This window comes from Petaurus breviceps, unplaced genomic scaffold (assembly GCF_028583685.1).
Source record: "Petaurus breviceps papuanus isolate PSGF00001 unplaced genomic scaffold, PetGlider_PUasm1.0 171, whole genome shotgun sequence".
Taxonomy (NCBI): Eukaryota; Metazoa; Chordata; class Mammalia; order Diprotodontia; family Petauridae; genus Petaurus; species Petaurus breviceps.
The window spans coordinates 7,865,459-7,886,132 of NW_027185754.1; the positions used below are offsets into that span (position 1 = coordinate 7,865,459).

General features: G+C 34.5%; 1 protein-coding gene across 4 annotated transcripts in view; it reads right to left on the reverse strand.

Annotated features, from left to right (window-relative positions):
* TENT4B (terminal nucleotidyltransferase 4B) overlaps positions 1 to 20,674 on the reverse strand; it is a 55,952-nt gene that overhangs the window by 23,298 nt on the left and 11,980 nt on the right. For all 4 annotated transcript variants that reach the window (XM_069082530.1, XM_069082531.1, XM_069082528.1 and 1 more), the window contains 2 exons: positions 7,105 to 7,228; positions 3,099 to 3,145 (listed from right to left, as the gene is read on the reverse strand). In XM_069082530.1, the coding sequence (XP_068938631.1) occupies positions 3,099 to 3,145; positions 7,105 to 7,228 (171 nt within the window). The remainder of the gene's footprint in view (positions 1 to 3,098; positions 3,146 to 7,104; positions 7,229 to 20,674) is intronic.

A 20,674-nucleotide genomic window follows, 5' to 3' on the forward strand; every position in this document is an offset into this window, starting at 1 on the left:
TTTGCTTTTTGGAGGGGGGAAGGTAAGGCAATTGGGATTAAGTGACTTGCCTAAGGTCACACAGCTAGTTTTTGCATTTGTGTTGAGTGTCTCAGGCCGGATTTGAACTCTGGTCCTCCTGACTCCAGGGCCAGTACTCTATTCACTGCACCACCTAGCCGCCCCCTCAGTTGCCCTTCAGTTGTGTCTGACTCTTCATGACCCCATTTGGGGTTTTCTTGGCAAAGATACTAGAATGGCTTGCCTTTTTACTTCTCTACTTCATTTTCCAGATGAGGACATTGAGGCAAACAGGGTTAAATGACTTACCCAGGGTCAAAAAGTTAGTAAATATATGAGGCCAGATGTGAAATCAGAAAGATAAGTTGTCCTGACTCCAAACTCAGTACTTTCTATCTACTGTGCCACCTAGCTACCTGTTCTGGATGAGTATACCTCATACAAAAGAAATAGGATAGGAAGATAGACGTGTTGGGGGGAGTGAAAGATGGAGTGGAGCAGCACTAAATAACCAGAGAGTAGAAGCGTGGTAGAATGCATTGGGCTAAAGATTAGAAGAGGGAAAAACAGAAGCATTTGTCATTGGTATATGCTACAGTGCACCTAGAAAGAGGAAATGTATGACAAATTTGGAAAACAAGGATGGTACAGAAGATTTATGTAGTTCTGAAGGCGAATTCCAATTATGCAGACATCTGCTAGAGCTCTCATTCTTCCAAAAGCTGAGTAGCTAATAACTCCATTCTTTCAAAAAAGTGGCGAAACCAACAATGCCCCTGTACCAGGTACCTCTTCCCTTCTTTACCCTCTGTATCCTGCTTTTTATGCATTTTCTCCCTCCCCCCCATTAGAATGTAAGCTCCTTGAAAACAGGAATAGCCCTTCCTCCTGTTTGTATGTATATTTCCAGCTCTTAGTACAGTGCCAGACACATAGTAAGCACTTAATAAATGCTTGTTGACTTATTTGTTCACTGATTTCAGGAGTTAAAATAATAAATGTGGGTCACTATGAAAAACTGACCTCAAAGAGTTTGAAAAAAAGAAAAATACAGGCATAGTTTGACATGCTTCCTAAATTTTTAGGAAGCATATTCCAAAGGATTCAGAGGAAAGATGGACAGGATACCACAAACTGAGGAAGTTGGCTCAGTGGGGATGGGAACATCAACAATAAAATTCTCAAAATATAAAAGAAACAATTTCAACTAGGAGGAAAAATAGGAGTTGTTTTAAGATAGTGGTGTCAAGGGGTAGCTAGGTGGCGCAGTGAATAGAGCACAGGCCCTGGAGTCAGGAGAACCTGAGTTCAAATCCAGCCTCAAACTCTTGACACACTTACTGGCTGTGTGACTTTGGGCAAGTCACTTAATCCCAACTGCCCTCCAAAAAGCAAAAAAAAAAAAAAAGATAGTGGTGTCAAACTCAAACTTAACTTTGATTCCTGACAAAATTCTACAAAGTATTATTAAGGAAATGGTTACTAAACATTTAGAAAAGGAAGTGGTGATCATAAAGAACCAGAATGATTTCATCAACAACAGAATTTGATAAAATAATTCATACTATTATTGTTGAAAAATTGGGGAAATGTGTGTTAGATCAGGGGTGTCAAATAAACATAATACTCCAGAGTAGACCTGAACCAGATTAAAATTTAACTGGGAAACATTTAACAAAATAAACAAAAATACAACAGAACATTCACAATGTTAATATGTGATTTTCCAAGTCACTATGTGGTCCACAGAGATCCTTAAGAATTATTTTGAAGCCTTTTTACTTGAATTCGACACCACTGGGCTAGATGATAGTAAAAATTAGCCACTCAACCAGTTATGAATCCAAGTACAGTTGTTAACTGGTTTAAGATCAACAGAAGGAAGTCTTCACTGCTCCAGGATTCTGTTCTTGCTGTTGTCATTCTGTTTGTTCCGTTCTGTTGAGTACTTTTACCGATGAGTTGAATAAGGACATACCGGTACACGGCATGCTTATCAAATAAATGTATATAATCTATGACACTAGGAGGGATAGTTAAAGTAATACAATGGTAAAGTCAAGATAAAAAAAATACTGACAATTTAGAGCATTGGACTGAATCTAATAAAAATGAAATTTACTAGGATGAATGTAAAGTCTCACACTTGGGTTCAAAAAATCAACTCCACAAGAACAATACTAGGGAAGAATGTTTAAAGTGTATTTTGTCTTAAAAATTATCTGGAAGTTTTGATGGAATGCAAGTTCAGTTTTGGGCTGGAATGGGATGTGACAGTCAAAAAAAGCTAATGTGATCTTAGTCTATAATTAGAATACCTATAAAGGTATTCTTTTCACACATCCAAAGGAGGGCAACCAGGATGATGAAGGGCCCTGAGTCCATGACATTTGAATGAAATGGGAATGTTCAGCTTAGAGAAGATTCAGGGGATATATAATACCTGCCTTTAAATATCTGAAGAGGAATTATATTCATTCTATTTGGCCCCATAGGACAGAATGAGTAGCAACTGGCAGAAGTTACAGAAAACCAAATTCAGGCTTGATAATCAGGAAAAACTTCCTAAGAGTTACGTTCTGAAAGTAGATTGGATTGGCTCAGAAGGTAGCAGTTTTCACTTCATTGAGGGTCTTTAAGTACACACTGGGTAACCACTTATCAGATATGTTATAGTAATGCTCTTTTTCAGGTACAGATTTGACTAGTTAGCTGCTGAGGTAAGTCAATCAATAAACATTTAGTAAGCACCTACTATGTGTCAGACACTGTACAAAGTGGTAGAGATACAAAGAAAGGCAAAAGATAGTCTCTGTTCTCAAGGAGCTCACTGCCTAAGAAAGGAGACAACATGCAAATAACTGTACAAACAAGCTATAAACATAATAGGAAATTATTATCTCAACATAGAGAAGGCATATGGAAGTGTATAGAAGTATAGAAGGCATAGGGGTGTGTGTGTGTGTGTGTGTGTGTGTGTGTGTTTGGGAGTCATAACCAAAAACATTTATTTACTTTTGTATATATAAATTTGTACCAAGAAAAAAACAAAAACAATCACTTGTAAAATATTTTCTATTATAAAACTCAGAACAAACCTGGTAGGTAAATATAATCCAGTTTTAAAACTTCCAAATATCTGGACCTAAAAACAAGAAACAAATGATTAATTATAGAGTATCATTGGAAACCTACTAAAATTGATGTAAAATAATGATTTTCACTACTCAACTGGTACTTTTTAGCAGTGTACAAGCTGCTTTAAATACTATACTTAGATATATCTTATAGCATATAAGTTGTCAGAAAAATTTGGTTTTGGATCTTAATTAAGGAGGCAACAGGACACATCAAAAAGAAAACTAATTCTAGAATCAGAAGACATGTGATCAAATCCTCCCTCTGAATGCTTACTACCTACACAATCTTAGGAATATCACAGACTGGATCTCATCTTCCTCCTTTATAAAATAGGTTTAACAGTACCTATATTATTTATTTCACAAGGTTGTTGAAAGGATGAAATTATGTATATAAAGCTCTTTGCATGCTTTAAAGCATTATATAAATGTCAACTATTATTATGCACCTACATAAATAAGACTTAACTGAGTTACGAGAATATTTTATAAGTCCTGTTAATGACATTTAATTTTTCCAAAGTTCCCATTATAATCCAAGGAAATTGGATTTAGCTTGTAAAAGTTTCGTTCATATGATATAAATAGAAAAGCTTAAGAGGAGAAAACATTAGAATGCTTCTAGTCTTTTCAAAATGTTACTTTTTCCCTTCTAAAAATCAAGTAGTTACTATTCTGGTGTTAAATTTATTGTTAGACATGGGCACTCTGGGGGGTTCTTTTTGCTTAAACTATTTCCTTTCATTACAAAGGGACCAATATTAGTGAATGGGGGTAGGAAAGAGGTCATAAAAAAAACAAACAATAAAATAGATTTTTAAAATAAATTAGATAAGATGGAGAATTTTTTAAAAAGAGCAAACACATGTTTAAGTAGAAATGTGATAAAAGAAAACATTCTACATTATAATTAAATTATTTTTATATTCCTGCCCAACTGGCTGAAACAGCCCAGTCTACAATCTGAATATATTGACCCAATTCTCAGTCATACAACTTGTAGCTGTTATTAGAGTTAAAACCTATGCCAACTGAAACCTCATTGAGAGCTTTCAGCTTCATCAAGAGTTGCCCCAAGTTCAGAAAAGAATCATAAGATAAATATATTAAAGAATTAGAATACTAGATGCTACCTGTAAAAAAATGCATTTTCTTATTTCCTGAATGAAATGTCATCTACTGAATTATTAAAAGGTGTCCAAATTAAGCAACATCTAAGCATCTGGCTAAACAATTCTTACATCTTCAAATTGTTGCCTTATAAGAATGCCTAGATTAAGGGGCGGCCAGGTGGCTCAGCGAGTAAGAGCACCGGCTCCAGTGTTGGGACGACCTGAAGATCAAATCCCGGGCTCAGACACTCAGCACCACACCCAGAAATAACTGGCCGTGTAACCTTGAGCAAGTTACTTAACCCCGATTGCTTAAAAAGAGGAGAAGAATGCCTAGATTATATAAATATATAAAACAACCCTGATTTTGTTATTATTAATCTCTCCATTACTGGCATGGTTCAGATGTTTTAGTTAATTAAATGACCTAGCTAATAGAGATTTATTATATACAGCTTGTAATTCTTTTTTTTTTTTTACAGATTGTAATTCTTAAAAGAACTAGACTATAACATATTGCTTAACTTCAAAAACAATTTGTGGTAGTAAAAAGATCCCACAGCAAGAAGCCAAGAGCCTTGGATTGTAGTGCTGGCTTTGACATTAATTCTGTTACCTCAGAAAAATTTACTTTACCTTTCTGGGTCTGTTTCCTTATATACAAAATGAGCAAACTGAACTAGATGGGGAAATAGAAAAGGAGTAAGCAGTTATTTGGCACCCACTCTATGCCATGTACTTTTTACAAATATTCTTTTTTTTTTTTTTTTTTGCTTTTTAGAGAGGGGAAGGTAGGGCAATTGGCGTTAAATGACTTGCCCAAGGCCACATGGCTAGCTTTGTGTTAAGTGTCTGAGGCCGGATTTGAACTCAGGTCCTCCTGACTCCAGGGCTGGTGTTCTATTCACTGCACCACCTAGCCTCCCCTACAAATACTCTTATTTGATTCTCACAACAACCCTGGGAGACAGGTGTTATTATTAACCTCATTTTACATTTGAGGAAACTGAGGCAAATAGAGATGAAGTAATTCACCCAGGTTCATGAAGTTGATAAGTATCTGAGGCCAGATATGAATTCAGGATTTCCTGACTCCAGGCTCAGTACTCTGTCCACTGTGATACCATTGTGGGAACAAGTGGTAGAACAGACCTCAGAGGCCCTCTAGTGTAACTTTCTCACTTTACAATGACTTTTCTGAGGTCACAGAGGTGGTATATGTTAGAGAGGTAGGATTTGAATCCATATATCCTCTGACTTGAGAATCTACTGCTATTTCTACTATACCACACCAATTACAGCTATAAGTTCCCTGCCATTCCTAAGAGCCTAGCCTTCTAATGGTCTTTTTTAATTTAGGAGACTGCAGGGTTGTACAATGTATTATAGTCATCTTTTGAAGAGTAAAAAAAACTTGACTCTAAATATAGAGATTAGGACTTGACAGAATGTTAGAAAACAGACACTTAGTATAGTTGGAATTTTCAAATTGGTCAGCAAGGTAATGTAATAAAGTAAAAAGGGTGATATAATAAAATGTTCCATTTTTTTCCTTCAAAAAACAGGGCAGGTGAATAGAGCACTGGCCCTGGAGTCAGGAGGACCGGAGTTCAAATCTGGCCTCAGACACTTAACACATACTAGCCATGTGACCTTGGGCAAGTCACTTAAACTTCAATTGCCCAGTCTTGCCCCCTTCGAAAAAAACAAAAAAAAAAGGCAGAAAGAAAAAATAAGGAAAATTATTTTTTTTGTTTTTAACTAGAACAAAAATGCAAATTCAAGTAAAGCGATGCTTTCTTATTCTTACATGTTAAGTTTTATTAATTCTATTATAGTCTGAGAAAAAGTTTCTATAGTTTTTGCTTTTTTTTTGTAGATGAGAGATTGGAATTTGAAGGTTTAAGATGTGGGGCTGGTGTTACAAGGTGATAGGCAGTAAGAAAAAAGGTGAAAAGAGAAAAAAAAGCCATTGATGTGTAATTTCCGAGGTCATTCAGTAAATTACTTCTTCACATACACTTAACTAAAGAATATAGCCTTGAAAGGTATCTAATGGAAAGAGTTAATATTTTTACTAACCAAAAATACTATCAAGAAGTAAAAATGGTCAAAATCTAGGGGAGAAAAGAATAGTTTTTTTTTATTTTTGGAGGAAAAAAGTAAAATCTTCCTAGAGTAAGAACTAGAACTCAAATAGCACAAGATAGAAAGGTTTAAGGAACACTTTTCTTTTTTGCTTTTTGGAGGGCAATTGGGGGTTAAGTGACTTGCCCAAGGTCACACGGCTAGCTTATTTGTTGTGTTTGAGGCTGGATTTGAACTCAGGTCCTCCTGACTCCAGGGCTGGTATTCTATTCACTGTGCCACCTAGCTGCCCAAGGAACACTTTTAATTCAGATGAATTCCCAATATCAATTACTATTTGTTCACTATCTATATACTATATTCAAAATTATAGAAATAATTTAATAAAGCACTGTAATAAGAAATTGTATTCAAGTATAAGATGCTTTTTTTCTATTATATCAATGACTTCTTAAATATGGTTTTCCCCTTGGAAGTTACTGTTTAACAGCTTGAAGATAAAAATAAATTACAAACAAGTTTTTCAATTCAATGAAAATAATTTTAAAATTGAAATTCTAAAGACAGTAGGAAACTGTTAGACTGATTAAATGTTAACAAGCAAACAAAGCTAAATGAACACACATTTCTGTATGTGAATTTCCATATAAATTATAAGATATCTATTCTAAAATAGTGATGGACAGAGATATTATTTATCTTTAAACACAAAGAGAACAGAAATTTTGTTTACAGGTACTACAGAAATCTAGACTATTACTCACATCAGCACTGGGCCAAAGCTCCTTAATAACATTTTCTATCCTATTCACCACTTCCATTCGCATTTTCTCTTCCTCAGGTCTAGGAGACATGTACTCATAAAAATCACTGATTTCTTCGTGAAGACTGAGGGAAAAAAAAGAAAAATTAACAGAGTTGCCTTACCAAAAAACTATTTTAAGTGAATGTATATTTTCAACTGATTTTGCTGACAACAAAAGTTTCTAATGGATTTTTATCTTAACTTTAATACCCAAATTATGCAGAGGGCAGGAATTAAGAAACTAAAATCAATTCTGCCAAAATGAAAATTTCTTTAAATAATTACCAAGAAGTCTTAATGGCAATGTATTATCATCAAGAGAAGTATTTAACAAGTGTCATACACACATACACACACACAGTAGCATGTACTATATTTTAAGTTCCTAGAGGGCAAGAAATAATGACTTATCATATTCATCTCTATATATTCTTTATTGACAGGATAATACCTTAAGTACAAGATGATCAATAAATTCTGTGAAGAAATAAATGAATGAATGGACAGACTAGAGGAAGAAGAGTATGAACTGAAAGAGTTTAGAAAAAAAGCATACAATGTTCAGTGCATAATGATATGACAAGAGAATGAAGAGATAAGAAGATAACCCTAAGATTCTGAGCATGAATAATTGAGAATGATCATAAAATAGAATTAAGGAAAAAAATGGCAAAATTGGTGATAGACATATGGAATAAAAGGGAGAGATTGTCAAAAATTATTCCAATACTGAATGACTAGTAGGGAAGAGATTGGACAAGGGTCTCTTTTTTAGGAAAAAAGATGAGATCAGCAAGACATGTTGTCTTATGATACATATTATACTCTCTAAATATTTTATTAACAGTCTGGTCTCTCCTTAATTTATTTGGGGGACAGGGAGAGGAGGTAGAAAGAAGAGCATGCAAGGAGACTAAAAGAACATACAAATAAAAAAGGCAAGAAAAAATAAGAGGGACTGGAGATATAGGATGGCACAGAAAAATACAACGGAGTTCACTCTCAGCTTATCCCAGTCATTAACTTACCCACCTATACTAGCCATTAAATCATTAGGTTTCTCATAAGTGTATATATACATCAAAGATTATCTTAAGGGCAGTTTAAAAGAACAGTAGTGTTTTTAGAAAATACCAGGTAGATTCTGGGCAGATTTTTTTTTTGGAGGGGGAAAGGCAAGGCAGTTGGGATTCAGTGACTTGCCCAAGGTCACACGGCTAGTAAGTGCTAAGTGTCTTAAGGCCATATTTGAACTCAGCTTCTCCTGACTCCAGGGCCAGTGCTCTATTCACTGTGCCACCTAGCTGCCCCAGCTGATTTTTTTTTAATGCATAATAATACTTATACCTATACACTCACTGGGTCACTGTGACCTGGTTACTAAAACATTAATATGACCTTGACAACATCTAGAGCAAAACACATTTTAGTTGTGTTCTACTTTGTGATGGCCAACTTGGTTGAAGAAACTGGTAAAAGAAAAAATTTGTGATCATAATTAATATCTTCAAATTCTGAGAACGATCTTGTAAAAGAGAGGATGAATTTATTCCTAGGATCTCCAGATCTACACTAATGTGTAGAATTTATAAGAAGGCAAATTTTAGTTCAATATACAGAAGAAGTTTCTAACAGAGCTGTGTAAACATGAAATGGGGAATTCCCTGGCACTAAAGGTATCCAAATAAAGGGTGGATTTGTTGGAAATGTAATACGTAGATGGAAATAATGTGGCAGGTCTGAATTGAACCAAATGACTTCTAAGGCCTGTGCCAACTGTCATGATTAAGATTTTTTTCTGTCCAAGGGTTGAGTTTTCTCTATAGAAACTGAACCGAACATAAGGTAACTTTCTACCCAATCAAATAAATAAGTATCTACTGAGAGCATACAATGAATCAGCACAAACAGTATTTGACAAACAGAAATTATGTTCTAATAGAAGCTCTCAGGAACCAAAGATTTTTCACAGCAAGCTTATTTTGAATAATTTTAGGAATTTAATTGGAAACATTTGAAATTATTCAATTATTGAATTAATTTTTATGTCCTAATCTGATTCTAAGGATCCAAAGTAATAAGCAAACAAATACCTGAGCATTTCCTTACTAAAATTGTAGACATTTTAAATAATACTTTAGAAGTTTGATCTAAGTTACATAAAAACAACCAAAATGTATCTTTTTATTAGTATTCTTTTTTCAGATTGTACACAAAAACACAAACTTCCTTTTTAATAGCTAAATATGAAAGAAATAGTTGGATATGGGATAACTGATACCTAAATAATATAGCCAATGGACAAAAGAGAATTCTAAAATAGAAAATGAACATATTTGAGAAGAGAAATCACATTAAATTTAAAGTTAATGGTAAAAAAAAAAAAGAAATATCAATGGAGCAAGGGAGATATATCAACAAAGAAACATTTGCATAAAAAAATAAGAAAACCACTAAGCCACATATTGACACAATTGATAAGCAGTAAGAGAGAAAGCGATTCTGTTCAGGATAATTTTACTATGGCCAGCAAGAAAAAGTTAAAGTTCACACATAGTACATTCAGCAAGTTGTCCCATAGTCAATTATTTAAAAAAAAAAAATCAAACCCATAGAAATGCCTTTCAACAGCCATACTTTCTTTACATGAAGAGAGGGAAGAATAATATCTTCCTACTTTTTGCACACTCTGGAGATGCATGCATTTCATATAACTTGCCCACACAAATCAATATACCAAAGAGTACAGATAAATTTAGAAAATGCAGTAGTGCTCCAGAAATTTAATATCAGTAAAATAGCATGTAAGAGCAGCCATTTGACAAGGTTGTATAAACTTTGTGAATGGAAGAAAGCAATCTCCGAAATAAATGTCTATGGCTATCTCTCTGTAGTACAAAGTACGCTACTGAATGTGCAATAAGGTGATGCAAAGATCCTCTTACTGGGGCTACAAAGATTTTCTCAAGATAAACTTGAAGACATGTAACATCTGCCTTTCATTTAAGGGAATCAATGATTAAATGGCTTCCACAAGTATGTAAAATGTCAAACAACAATTGAGTAACTTGAAGAACACTACATTCAAAGGAAGTAAGTAGCAACAGTGAAAGGCAGTTCCATCTAAGGCAGTTTTAGTACAACATCATTGGAAAATTCTGTCAGTAATGGATTAAGTTATTTTATATGTAAATAACACATGTAGAATTGTGGTGTTGGAGAAGACTTTTGCGAGTCCCTTATTCAGCAAGGAGGTCAAATCAATCAATACTTAGAGAAATTAATTCAGGCTATTCAATGGAAGTCAAATACTAAACCTGAACATTAAATATTTTGGCCACATAATGAGAAAATGTGACTCACTGGAAAAGATCCTGATGTTGGGAAAGATTGAAGGTGAAAGGAAAAGGGGACAGCAGAGGATGAGATGGAGAGAGAGTGTCAAAGAAACAACAAACATGAATTTGGACAGACTTCAAGAGATAATGAAGGATAGAAGGGCCTGGCGTGGCTGTGGGTCACAGGATCATAAAGAGTTGGATGTGACTGAATGACCTTGTAAAAATCTATTTACACATACATATGAGCACATGAGCTTTGTTTTGAAGGAAGCTAGGAATTCTACAAAATACATAGCTTGACCACACCACCAACAAAGAATAATACATGGATCCACTTAGTGGATCAATATAAATAAATCTATAAAAGCCCTCTCCTGAAAGGAATTCCATATATAACAGGTGTGACCAAGGCTTTTAGGTCCTAGTTGTATTACTTTAGACTTAATCTACTAACAGTATATTGTGTATAATAACACACATCTATTTTTATCGTCTGTATAAGATTTCTATATTTTTCTATAGCTCTAAGATTGATTATACAGGAACAAATCTCAAAATTTCCATATAACAAGTTACTATGTATATATGTCATCCAAATTCAGAGAGGCATTCATTTAAAAATGTCAAATTGTAGGTAAAAAGGAATTATTCAAATTAAATTCAATGTAAATGAATTCAACAAGCAATAAAGTGCCTGTTTTGTGCAAGGCACTGTAGACACAGATACAAAAAGGGGGCCTTTATTGTCATTCAGTCTTTTTAGTCAGGTCTAACCCTTTACAACCCCATTTGGGTTTTTCTTGGCAAAGACTTTTGGTTTGCCATTTCCCTCTAGCTCATTTTACACATGAGGAAACTGAGACAAATAGGGTTAAATGACATGCCCAGGATCACACAGCTAGTAAGTGTCTGAGGCTGTATTTTTAACTCAAGTCTTCCTGACACCAAGCCTGGCACTCTATCCACTGTGCCACCTAGTTGTCCCAAGGACCTTACATTTCATCTATAGGATAAAGTAAGGCCACAGGAAATAACAACACATATTCAAAGAAACACAAAGTCATTTCTGGGCAGTAAAAGTATTAATGAGGAGAGGAGGGGGCATGGAATGGCCTTTTTGCACCTGAGCTTTGTTTTGAAGGAAGCTAGGAAGTCTACAAAATGGATGAAAAGAGTCTATCCAGATATGGGGAACCACATGCAAAAAGGCATGGAGGCAGGTGATGAGACCCAGAGTAGAAGGAACAGCTGGCAGACCAATATGACTGGGATAGAGATCATGTGAAAGGTGACATCCTGTGATCATCTTTAGCCTGGTATTTAAAGTCATCAGCAACCTGACTCCCATTGATTTTTCCAGTCTTATTCCATAGAGGCAAAGACAGCAATTAAGTGTGTTGGGAGAGGAGAAGTGGCATGTCAGATCTCTATTTTGGGAATACCAGTTTGGCATCTGTATAGAGAATGGAATGCAAAAGAGAGATCAGAGGTAGGAAGACAAATTATGTAGCTTTTGTAATGTTCCAGGAAAGACATGAAGAAGTTCTGAACTAGGGTAGTCTATGTGAGTGGAGAGAATAGGGAAGAATGCTTGCAAAAAATATTGTGGAAGGAGTATATGTCAAATAACTGGATATGGGGACTGAGGTGGTTGGAGAGGAAGATTAAGAAAAATCCACTACTACATTTAACGTGAAGAGAGCACCAGTGACCTTGGAAAGAGCAGTCTCAGTCAAAAGATGGAGTAAAAAGGAATTACAAGGAAGTGAGAAAAGAGTAGGAGGTAAAAAAAATGGAAGGAAGAAGCATAGACAACTCTTTCTAGAAGTTGGCTGGGAATATGGATCTCTCTCTCACTCACACACACAAATACACACACAAACACACATAGTAAACTAATAAGTTAAAGAGTTTTTTAAATTTGGCCATCTTACATAATGCATCTTAATAATATAGAAAAGTATAAAAATGCTATGTAGACCATAAAAATAGGTATGTGTGCATTATACATACACACATATATGTACTATGAACAAGTTGTAGGAGTCTAAAGTAATACTAAATTAGAACTTTAAATCAGACATATGTCTACTTTTTACATAATTCACTTCGGAGGGCTATTATAGACTCACTTCTATCAGTAAGTGGCTCTATGTATTCTCTTTTTTGGTTCTGGTTAAGTCTATACATACAAACACATATAAGAAGAGATATAAGATAATAGCTTGAGGAAATGATATGGTCAGATGAAAGTTTTTTAAAGAATAAGGGAGACCTAGGACATATTTTCAGGGCACAGGAAACAGGGCCAGTGGATAAGGAAAGACTGAAATAGAAAAAGGAATGAAAAAAGGGGTCAAGTTCCCATAAAACTCAGGAGAAAATGAGATCAAAAGCCTATCTACAGAGGTTGGTTGGCCTCAAGGAAAAGGGTCAGGCAAAGGCAAAGAAGATGGGCAATGATTAAAGGGTTATTGAGATGGACAGTTTCTTTTCTCAGTAAAGGAGAAAAAGAGAGGGGGAAGAAAGGAGGTAATTTAGGAGCCTGAAGAGAGAGATTTAGAAGAGCCAATTAGAAAAAAATAAAAGGATTGCCATGCAGCAACCATGAAGGCCCAGCTGAGAGCAGAGAAGATAAATAAGTAGTGAACCCAGGCAGCAGTGTTTTGTGACTTTTCCAAAAGCGTTCATCAGTTTCTGAGAAGGAAAGGAGAGGTTAGATGGTAGCTCCTAAATCCAAATTATCTTGAAAGGAAAAATAAGAATTACAGTAGGATCATGTAAATTTTAAAAGTGCCTTTTGTAAACATTTTTGAAAATTTTCAAACTTTCATTAACAATTGGAATTTTAGTGTGGGACATTTTGTCTCTGTATTGGAAATTTTTGGGGAAGAGTAAATAAATACTATGAATAAATCCTTGCTTGAAAATATACATTCTGAAAGTTTTGTTTTCCATTCCATTATGTTCTGTTCTGGGAAAGCAAAACTCTGCTTATTTTCCTATCCACTTGACAACCGCCCACCTGTAACAGTTCAGTTTTTAGGCGGTCGCCTTACAAGCCCAGAGTCTGCTAACTGGAATTCTGGTTTTAGGAAGGAAGGCGTTTTGTTTTGTTTTAAAGAAAAATTCTAATTCCTCTTCCTATCCCATTTCTTTTCTTCAATACTATCTTTCTCCACCTGGCCATCACCCCAAAGCAAAATTTCTAGGAGGAGAGATAAAACAATAAATACTACATGCCTTGCTTCTCTACCCCCTTTTTAAATATACCTTGGGAACATGAGTTCTTTTTTTCATAGAAAAATTCCATGTAAAGCTTTATCTGATGATAAATACTTTACCAAATATTCACAGTTTTTGTCAAACTAAATATAGTAAAAAGAAAAAAAAAAGTCTTTTCCACCAAGATGGAAGTGAAAAGTTGTAATAAAGTATATGAACAGAGCCACATTGGGACAAGTATAATACTAAAGAGTTTTATTCATTTGAAGACTGACGTGAAAAAAAGTACTTTGGCTCCTATACTATGATTATTTCCACTAAGAACTTAAAATACTCATTTAAACCTATAATCTATTCATTCTTTAAGGTTTATTTTATTTTGAGTCAATTATATATCATTCATATGTACCTTTAATGCTTGTCTACAACTGAGTCTTAGAGAGGTGCCTGAAACTTAAAAAGGTTGTGATCAGAGGGTAAAAAAAGCTGGCAAATGAGAGAGCAGAATTTGAACCCAGGTCCTTCCTGATTCCAAGTCCAAGATTCTATCTCCTACACCAGGCTGCCTCCTTCTGTTCTGTTATACATCCAAAGGTTGAGGGAAAAGGGTGTGGTTTGGGATGATAGCAGAGATTAGTAGAGATAGTAGAGATTAGTCAAATGCTGACAGCTATATAGTTATCAGTTATATAATACATAGTAAGAAGGCCACAAATAAGCTATATAGTAAGTCTCTCAGTCTATTAACATATACATAAACACACATGTACATGTATGTCTATGTGTATATATACTGGTACGTATATTTGGCATTACTGACAGAGCACTGAACTTGGGAGTCAAGAAGACCTAGGTTCAAATCCAGCTTTTACTAGTTGTATGAGTCATTTAACTCTTCCTCAGACTCAGTGTACTCATCAGGAAAATGGGAATAATAGCTATAGCACTTACCTGACATGATTCAGAGGATCAAAGGAGACTTCTATTTAAAAAATTCTTCTATTCAAAAATAAGCTCTGGATGGCTTGCAACCTCACACTTTTATATACAGTATCTAAACACTTTATCAATATAAATCCAAGCTTTTTTTATTTAAATGTAATTTTATTTTGTCAATAGAAATTTACTTGCTACTAGCATAGACAGCAGAAATACTTAGAGAATGCTTACATATAATCTTCTCTTGAAAAATAGGTAGAATGTTAATCATCAAAAATAGTCCTCTCAGCTCTAAACTCTATGATCCTCTAGTTCTAGCCAAAATTCTCTGATAATACATTTACATTCAGCTGAATGAATTTTTTAAAACTGGGAAAGATTATAAGTTACTTTAAAACTGTTAAAAATATAACACAGCAATAGCCATTTATCCAACATCAATGGGAAATAAAATGTTCTAAAATAAAATTTTCAAATCTCTGGTGCTTTGCTATGCTCCCCTTCCAACTATCAAACTTTTACTTTAACCATTTTAATGAAATCTTACTAAAACTTATTCTATTCTGCTATGTCTTCTTATACAGAGAGTACTGAGCACAACTTGATTTTTTTCTGATGGAAGAAGGTAATTATGAACATCCATTATTAATCTGTGCTGTAATATACAACTTTTAACTTTTTAGTTTTTGAGTCAAACTCTCAAGCCCTGGTTACTATGCCCCTAACAACCTCAATCCCCTTTTTAGTTTGTTGTTCCTATCCTATAGCTGAGAAAGTATACAGTTAAACACTTGATAATCATATGTGTTACATGTAATTCTCCAGCTAAGCTATAAACCTAAGGAAAGAAACAGTATCTCCTATACCATCAAATTGGGCTGGGGAGGGAGGGGTTTTCTATAGGGGGTGGGGTGAAACAAGACTAGAAATTTAATTTTCAGAGACCATTAAAATAATTTAGGTGACTGGGGAAGAAGGCAACTCAAGGATTCCAAATTTTGAGCTAGGAAAATTGGAAGAATGATGTGACTAAAAGAAGTAAGTGAGCTTATGAGTTGTTCTGTTTGAAGAAGGTGGGGGGAATAATGAACTAGGTTTTAGACAAGCTGAGACAAAAGGCTCATTTTCAGGGGGAAAGTCTAAATAAGCAGGTGGAGATGAAGTACTTTAGCTCAAGAACGAAGACAGAAGTAGAGCTATAGACATGGAAATCAATCACCTTGGATTCCTCCCGATCTCACATAGCACTATTTTGAATCTTCTAAGGTAATTATTGGATAGCTAGGGAGGGCAAGTAATGGGCCTAAAGTCAGGAAGACTCATCTTCCTTAATTCACATTTAAACTTAGATATTTGCCAGCTGTGTGACCCTGGGCAAATCACTCAACTCTGCCTCAGTTTCCTCATCTGTAAAAAGAGCTGGAGAAGGAAATGGCAAACCACTCCAATATCTCTGCCAAGAAAACCCCAATGGGTTCACAAAGAGTTGGACATGACTGAAAAATGATTGAACAATGCATTTAACATATAATACTCACATCTGTATTTAATTTCACTCACCAAGTCTTAAACTACAAGCTCCATGAAGGTGGCTCAACAAGGAGAAGAGCTACATTTTGCTTAACCTGGTACCTTAACTTCAGTATTGAGTATAATGCTCTCATCTATACACAGCATGCACTAAGTGTTTGGATGAAAGCATTTGAGGATTAAAGGATCATAGATTAAAGAGGAAAGGAGATTTAGGAGTCATCTAGTCCAATCCTCTCATTTTACAGATGAGGCTCAGGGAGCTAAAATGACTAGCCCAAAGTCATTCAAGAAGTTTTTGATGTGGAATTTGAAACTCTGAATTTGGTCCTCTGAATCCAGGGGCAGTGCTTCTTTCCACTATATGACATAACCTCTACTCATCTGTTGGATCATTCATTTATACCTTGTTAAAAGTGAAGAGTCTAGGGACAAAATTTTATCTCTTCTTTAGCTAGGTTTAGGTTTTGTACAGCTTAAAAATAAATCAATATTCATGAAAAGAATGAAATAAAAACAAATTAGAATTTATGATGATAATACCTAAAATTTATACATCACTTTAAAGTTTGCAAAACACCATTTATATACACACACATTCAAATGTGTGTTGTGTGTGTGTGAGAAATGAGATAAACATAAATACCACTCCTCACAACAATCCTATGACATAGATACTATTTTTATCCTTATTTTAAATAGGAAATAGGCCCACAGAGTTAAGTGACTTGCCCAGGGTAACAAAGCTGCTAAATATCTCAGGTAGGATTGAATTCAGTCTTCCTGATTCCACATTCTGGGATCCATTCACCACAACACACTGTCTCTCAAAATCTTGGGCCAAAGTGTTTCCAGTTCTTGGGACCTCAATTTCCTCACTGTAAAATGAGAGATGGTTCGAGATGACCTTTCAGGGCCCTTCCAATTCTAAAACAGTCTGCCTGTACTGTCACTTTTTTTTTTTTAACTGTGGGGAGGGTAGAACGTTGCACCTGAATCCATGATTTCTGAGTGTAGTAGTGAATTCCTTTCTACCAATTTAGTTTAGCAACTCATCTGTCCACATATGCCTCAGGAAGTTGCCTCAGATACCACGACCATGCATCTAAAAGTATGTTGCAGAGTCAGAACTTGAACCCAGGTTTTGCTGATGTCAAGGCTAGCCCTCTATCCACTATGCTATACTACCTCAATAATAACTAGGCGATAGAAAAGGAGTAGATGACCAAAGAATAAGGAATAGAAACTGTCTTTTTAAGGAACAGGAGGAGGAAGAAGAATCATTAAAGGATAGGTTAAAAAAAAGTGCAGCAGAAAGAGTATTTGTTTTGGAGTCAGAAGACCTGGATTTAAATCCTGATGGCCCTGTGAAACACTGAGCAAGGTGCTTATGAACTCTTCTGGGTCTCGGCTTCCTCTTCCTTACGATAAGAGTTTGAACTAGATAATACTTAAGGTCCCTTCTAACCGTAGATCTAAGATTCTATAAAGACTCTCTAATCATGAAAGCCAATGGAAAAGACAGAGTTTCATGAAAGAATGTTTAGCCAATATCATCAAATGCTCAAGTCATCAATGGGCTTCAAATATACAATTATAGTGGCATCTAGGGGACAGACATAAAAACAGTTAGTCTGAAAACAATGAATGGAACTTTTACTTAAATGAAACGGTTCAGTTTTCAAACAATTCGAATTCATAACACTGCTAGATTATTAAGAAAAACATCTCGTGTTAAAGCACCTAATACAATCTCTCTACTTCATAGGCCTTTAATAAGCATTTATTGGCTTGTTTTTAAATCCAAAAACAGTTTCAACTTCATTTAAAATACATTAACACTGCTTTAGCTTTTTTTCAAACCAGAAATGTCATAAGACTAGTCTAAATCTCCAGAGTCTATCTGTATATTAATAATCTTTAAGCAAAATGTCTCCTATACCTACAGACAGATCTAGGAACATTATGGTAAAATACAACTTTAGAAAAAAATCTGAGGGGTACATTTTTAAGTGGTAAGGGTAGCAAGCAGATCAGCAATTGCTTTGCGACTTAGAGAGCTGCCTGGGTCACTGAGATAAGAAGTTGATAAATCCATATTGTTAAAGAGAAAAATAAACCTATCTGTACACAAATAATATTCACAACTGCTTTATTTTTAAGGAGGGGGAAAGGAAGCAACCTATTCATACAACAGTTGAGAAATAACTGCATAAATTGTGGTATATTAATGTAATGGCTTATTATTGTGTGGAGTAGGGAGGAACAGCAGGAGACAAATTAATATGAAAAGGTATGAAAAGACAAAGTGATACTGGACACAGAATGCAGAATCAGAACACACATGTGGCTACAACTATGTAAAAAATAGCAGCAAGAAAACTCTAAGTACACAGATGGAAAAGCAATCAGAAGAAAATCCAGACCAAAGGAGTTATTTTTTTAAGTGCATTTTTTTTTCTTTTATCAAAATAGAAAATGTTTGATGTTATGGTTTTATTTGGGATTTTACTTTACTGTTTCATGTGTTCATATTTGTTAAGATTGTGTAAAATAAAGTTTATAAATGCCATTAAAATATTTTTTACAAGTTTACAATGAAAAGGAAGAGTTCTTTTTTCATATTGTCTAACTCTCTCCTAATACAACTCTTTTTCAGTTTTGTTTTGTTTTTTGGAATTTACTGGCACAGCCAGTAGAATTTAATCATACTTAAATATGGACACTCAGAAATTTCTCAATAAGATGACAAATTACTCCAGGTTATATGTGCTATGTAGACAAAACCAAAGTAAAAGCCAATTTGAGAGATTTTTGGCAGTATTATTGTTTTTGAACACATTTTCCACTATCTAAGATTAAGAATACCAGCTTTCATTTTGGTTGAGTTCACTGGCAAAGGGGGTGAGGAAATAGGAGCTAAAAATAAGCATTAAGTATCAGAAAGTTGAAAAACACCGTTCAGGTGTTCAAAACCTTCAGTCTTTAAAGATGAAATGCCATACTAGGTAAAGAATCATGTCTACATTTCCAAGGGAAGTTAGAAAATAGTTAACTAAAACAATATTAAAAGTCCCAAAAGTATGTATCATAGAAACAGTAAGAAGACAGCAAAGAGAGCAAGTACAAGTACTTGAGATAAACAACTCCCCCTATTGAATGGAAGATGCCATACTACTCTCACAAAAGTAGGGGACTAATCATGTCAAATTTTATATAGTGATATATGATCACTATATAAACTGTTTATGCTTAACTGGTTGTTGTTGTTGTTGTTGTTTTTGCTACAAAAGAGTGCTCAATTTGGAGTGCAGGGAAATATATTTTTTTTAATTTGGAAGTGAAGAATGGAGATTATTTCCAGAAATTACTTTGACATAATAATTTAAATATAAATAATAATATATATAATAATATAATATATATAATAATTTAAATATAAAAAGGTATCAATAAAATTCATTTTTTAAAAAGCTGTTACCAAATACTTTCTTAGATTGAGAACAGATTTATATTCACTTATGTTGCCAAGAGGTAAAAGGATTCCCTGGGCCTAAATAAAAATGATTCCCATAACCTTTGTGAATTAAACAAAGATCAAGATGACATGCTTACATAATGAGAAATTAGAGCCTTGCTCACTGTGCTCTAAAGTAAACGAACAGACTGATCATTGATCTGAGACATTGATGACTCTTTTTAATGTGAGAACAATCCAATCTTGGAGCCAGAATGCCTCTTGCATATGTTACAACATAATCTGTAATTTGCACTGCTCCCTTTAGGTTACTATTAGTTTCTTGGGATGGTCTTCAAACAGCTAGAGAACACGGAAAAGGCAATTTTCCCTATAAACTCCTATGACCAAGAACAAATGTTATTCATCCTTAAATTTTACTCTTGGATAATTTTTATTTTTTATCATTTAATGGAATGTTCAAGAAGCATGTTTTTCACTAAAGATCTATAGCCATAAAACGTATTTTGGGGATTCTGTCATCCTCAATTCGTGAGACAAGTCTAGCCTAGTGAAATCAAGCTGATGTCAGGAAAAAAAAAGTTTACCTTAATTAATGTTAAAATTCTGGCAGTCAGTTGACTCTAGAATCTAATATTGCCATTGTATGTTCTCAAGAAAGCAAAATGTGAAACTCAAAACTCTCTAAACATTACACTGATACACTTTGCATATCTCACAAGTATAAAGCAAGTGGTCAATAGGATGATAATAATTCAAATATATTGATAAAACTAAAAACTGAAATTGAAAAACAAATCTTCCATTACAAAAACACCCATAGAATTAAAATTTCTCTTGCTGAAACATCATAGCACCAAAAAACAAAGAAGTACTCCTAAACACTGGCTCCCTTTTCAGTAGCAGGATATAACCTTTTAAATATGTTTACTATTACCTATTACAATTTTTCACCAATGATAATTTTCAGGCTTGTGTTGGGTTTTTTGGAGGGAGGACGTTTGGGGCGAAGATGT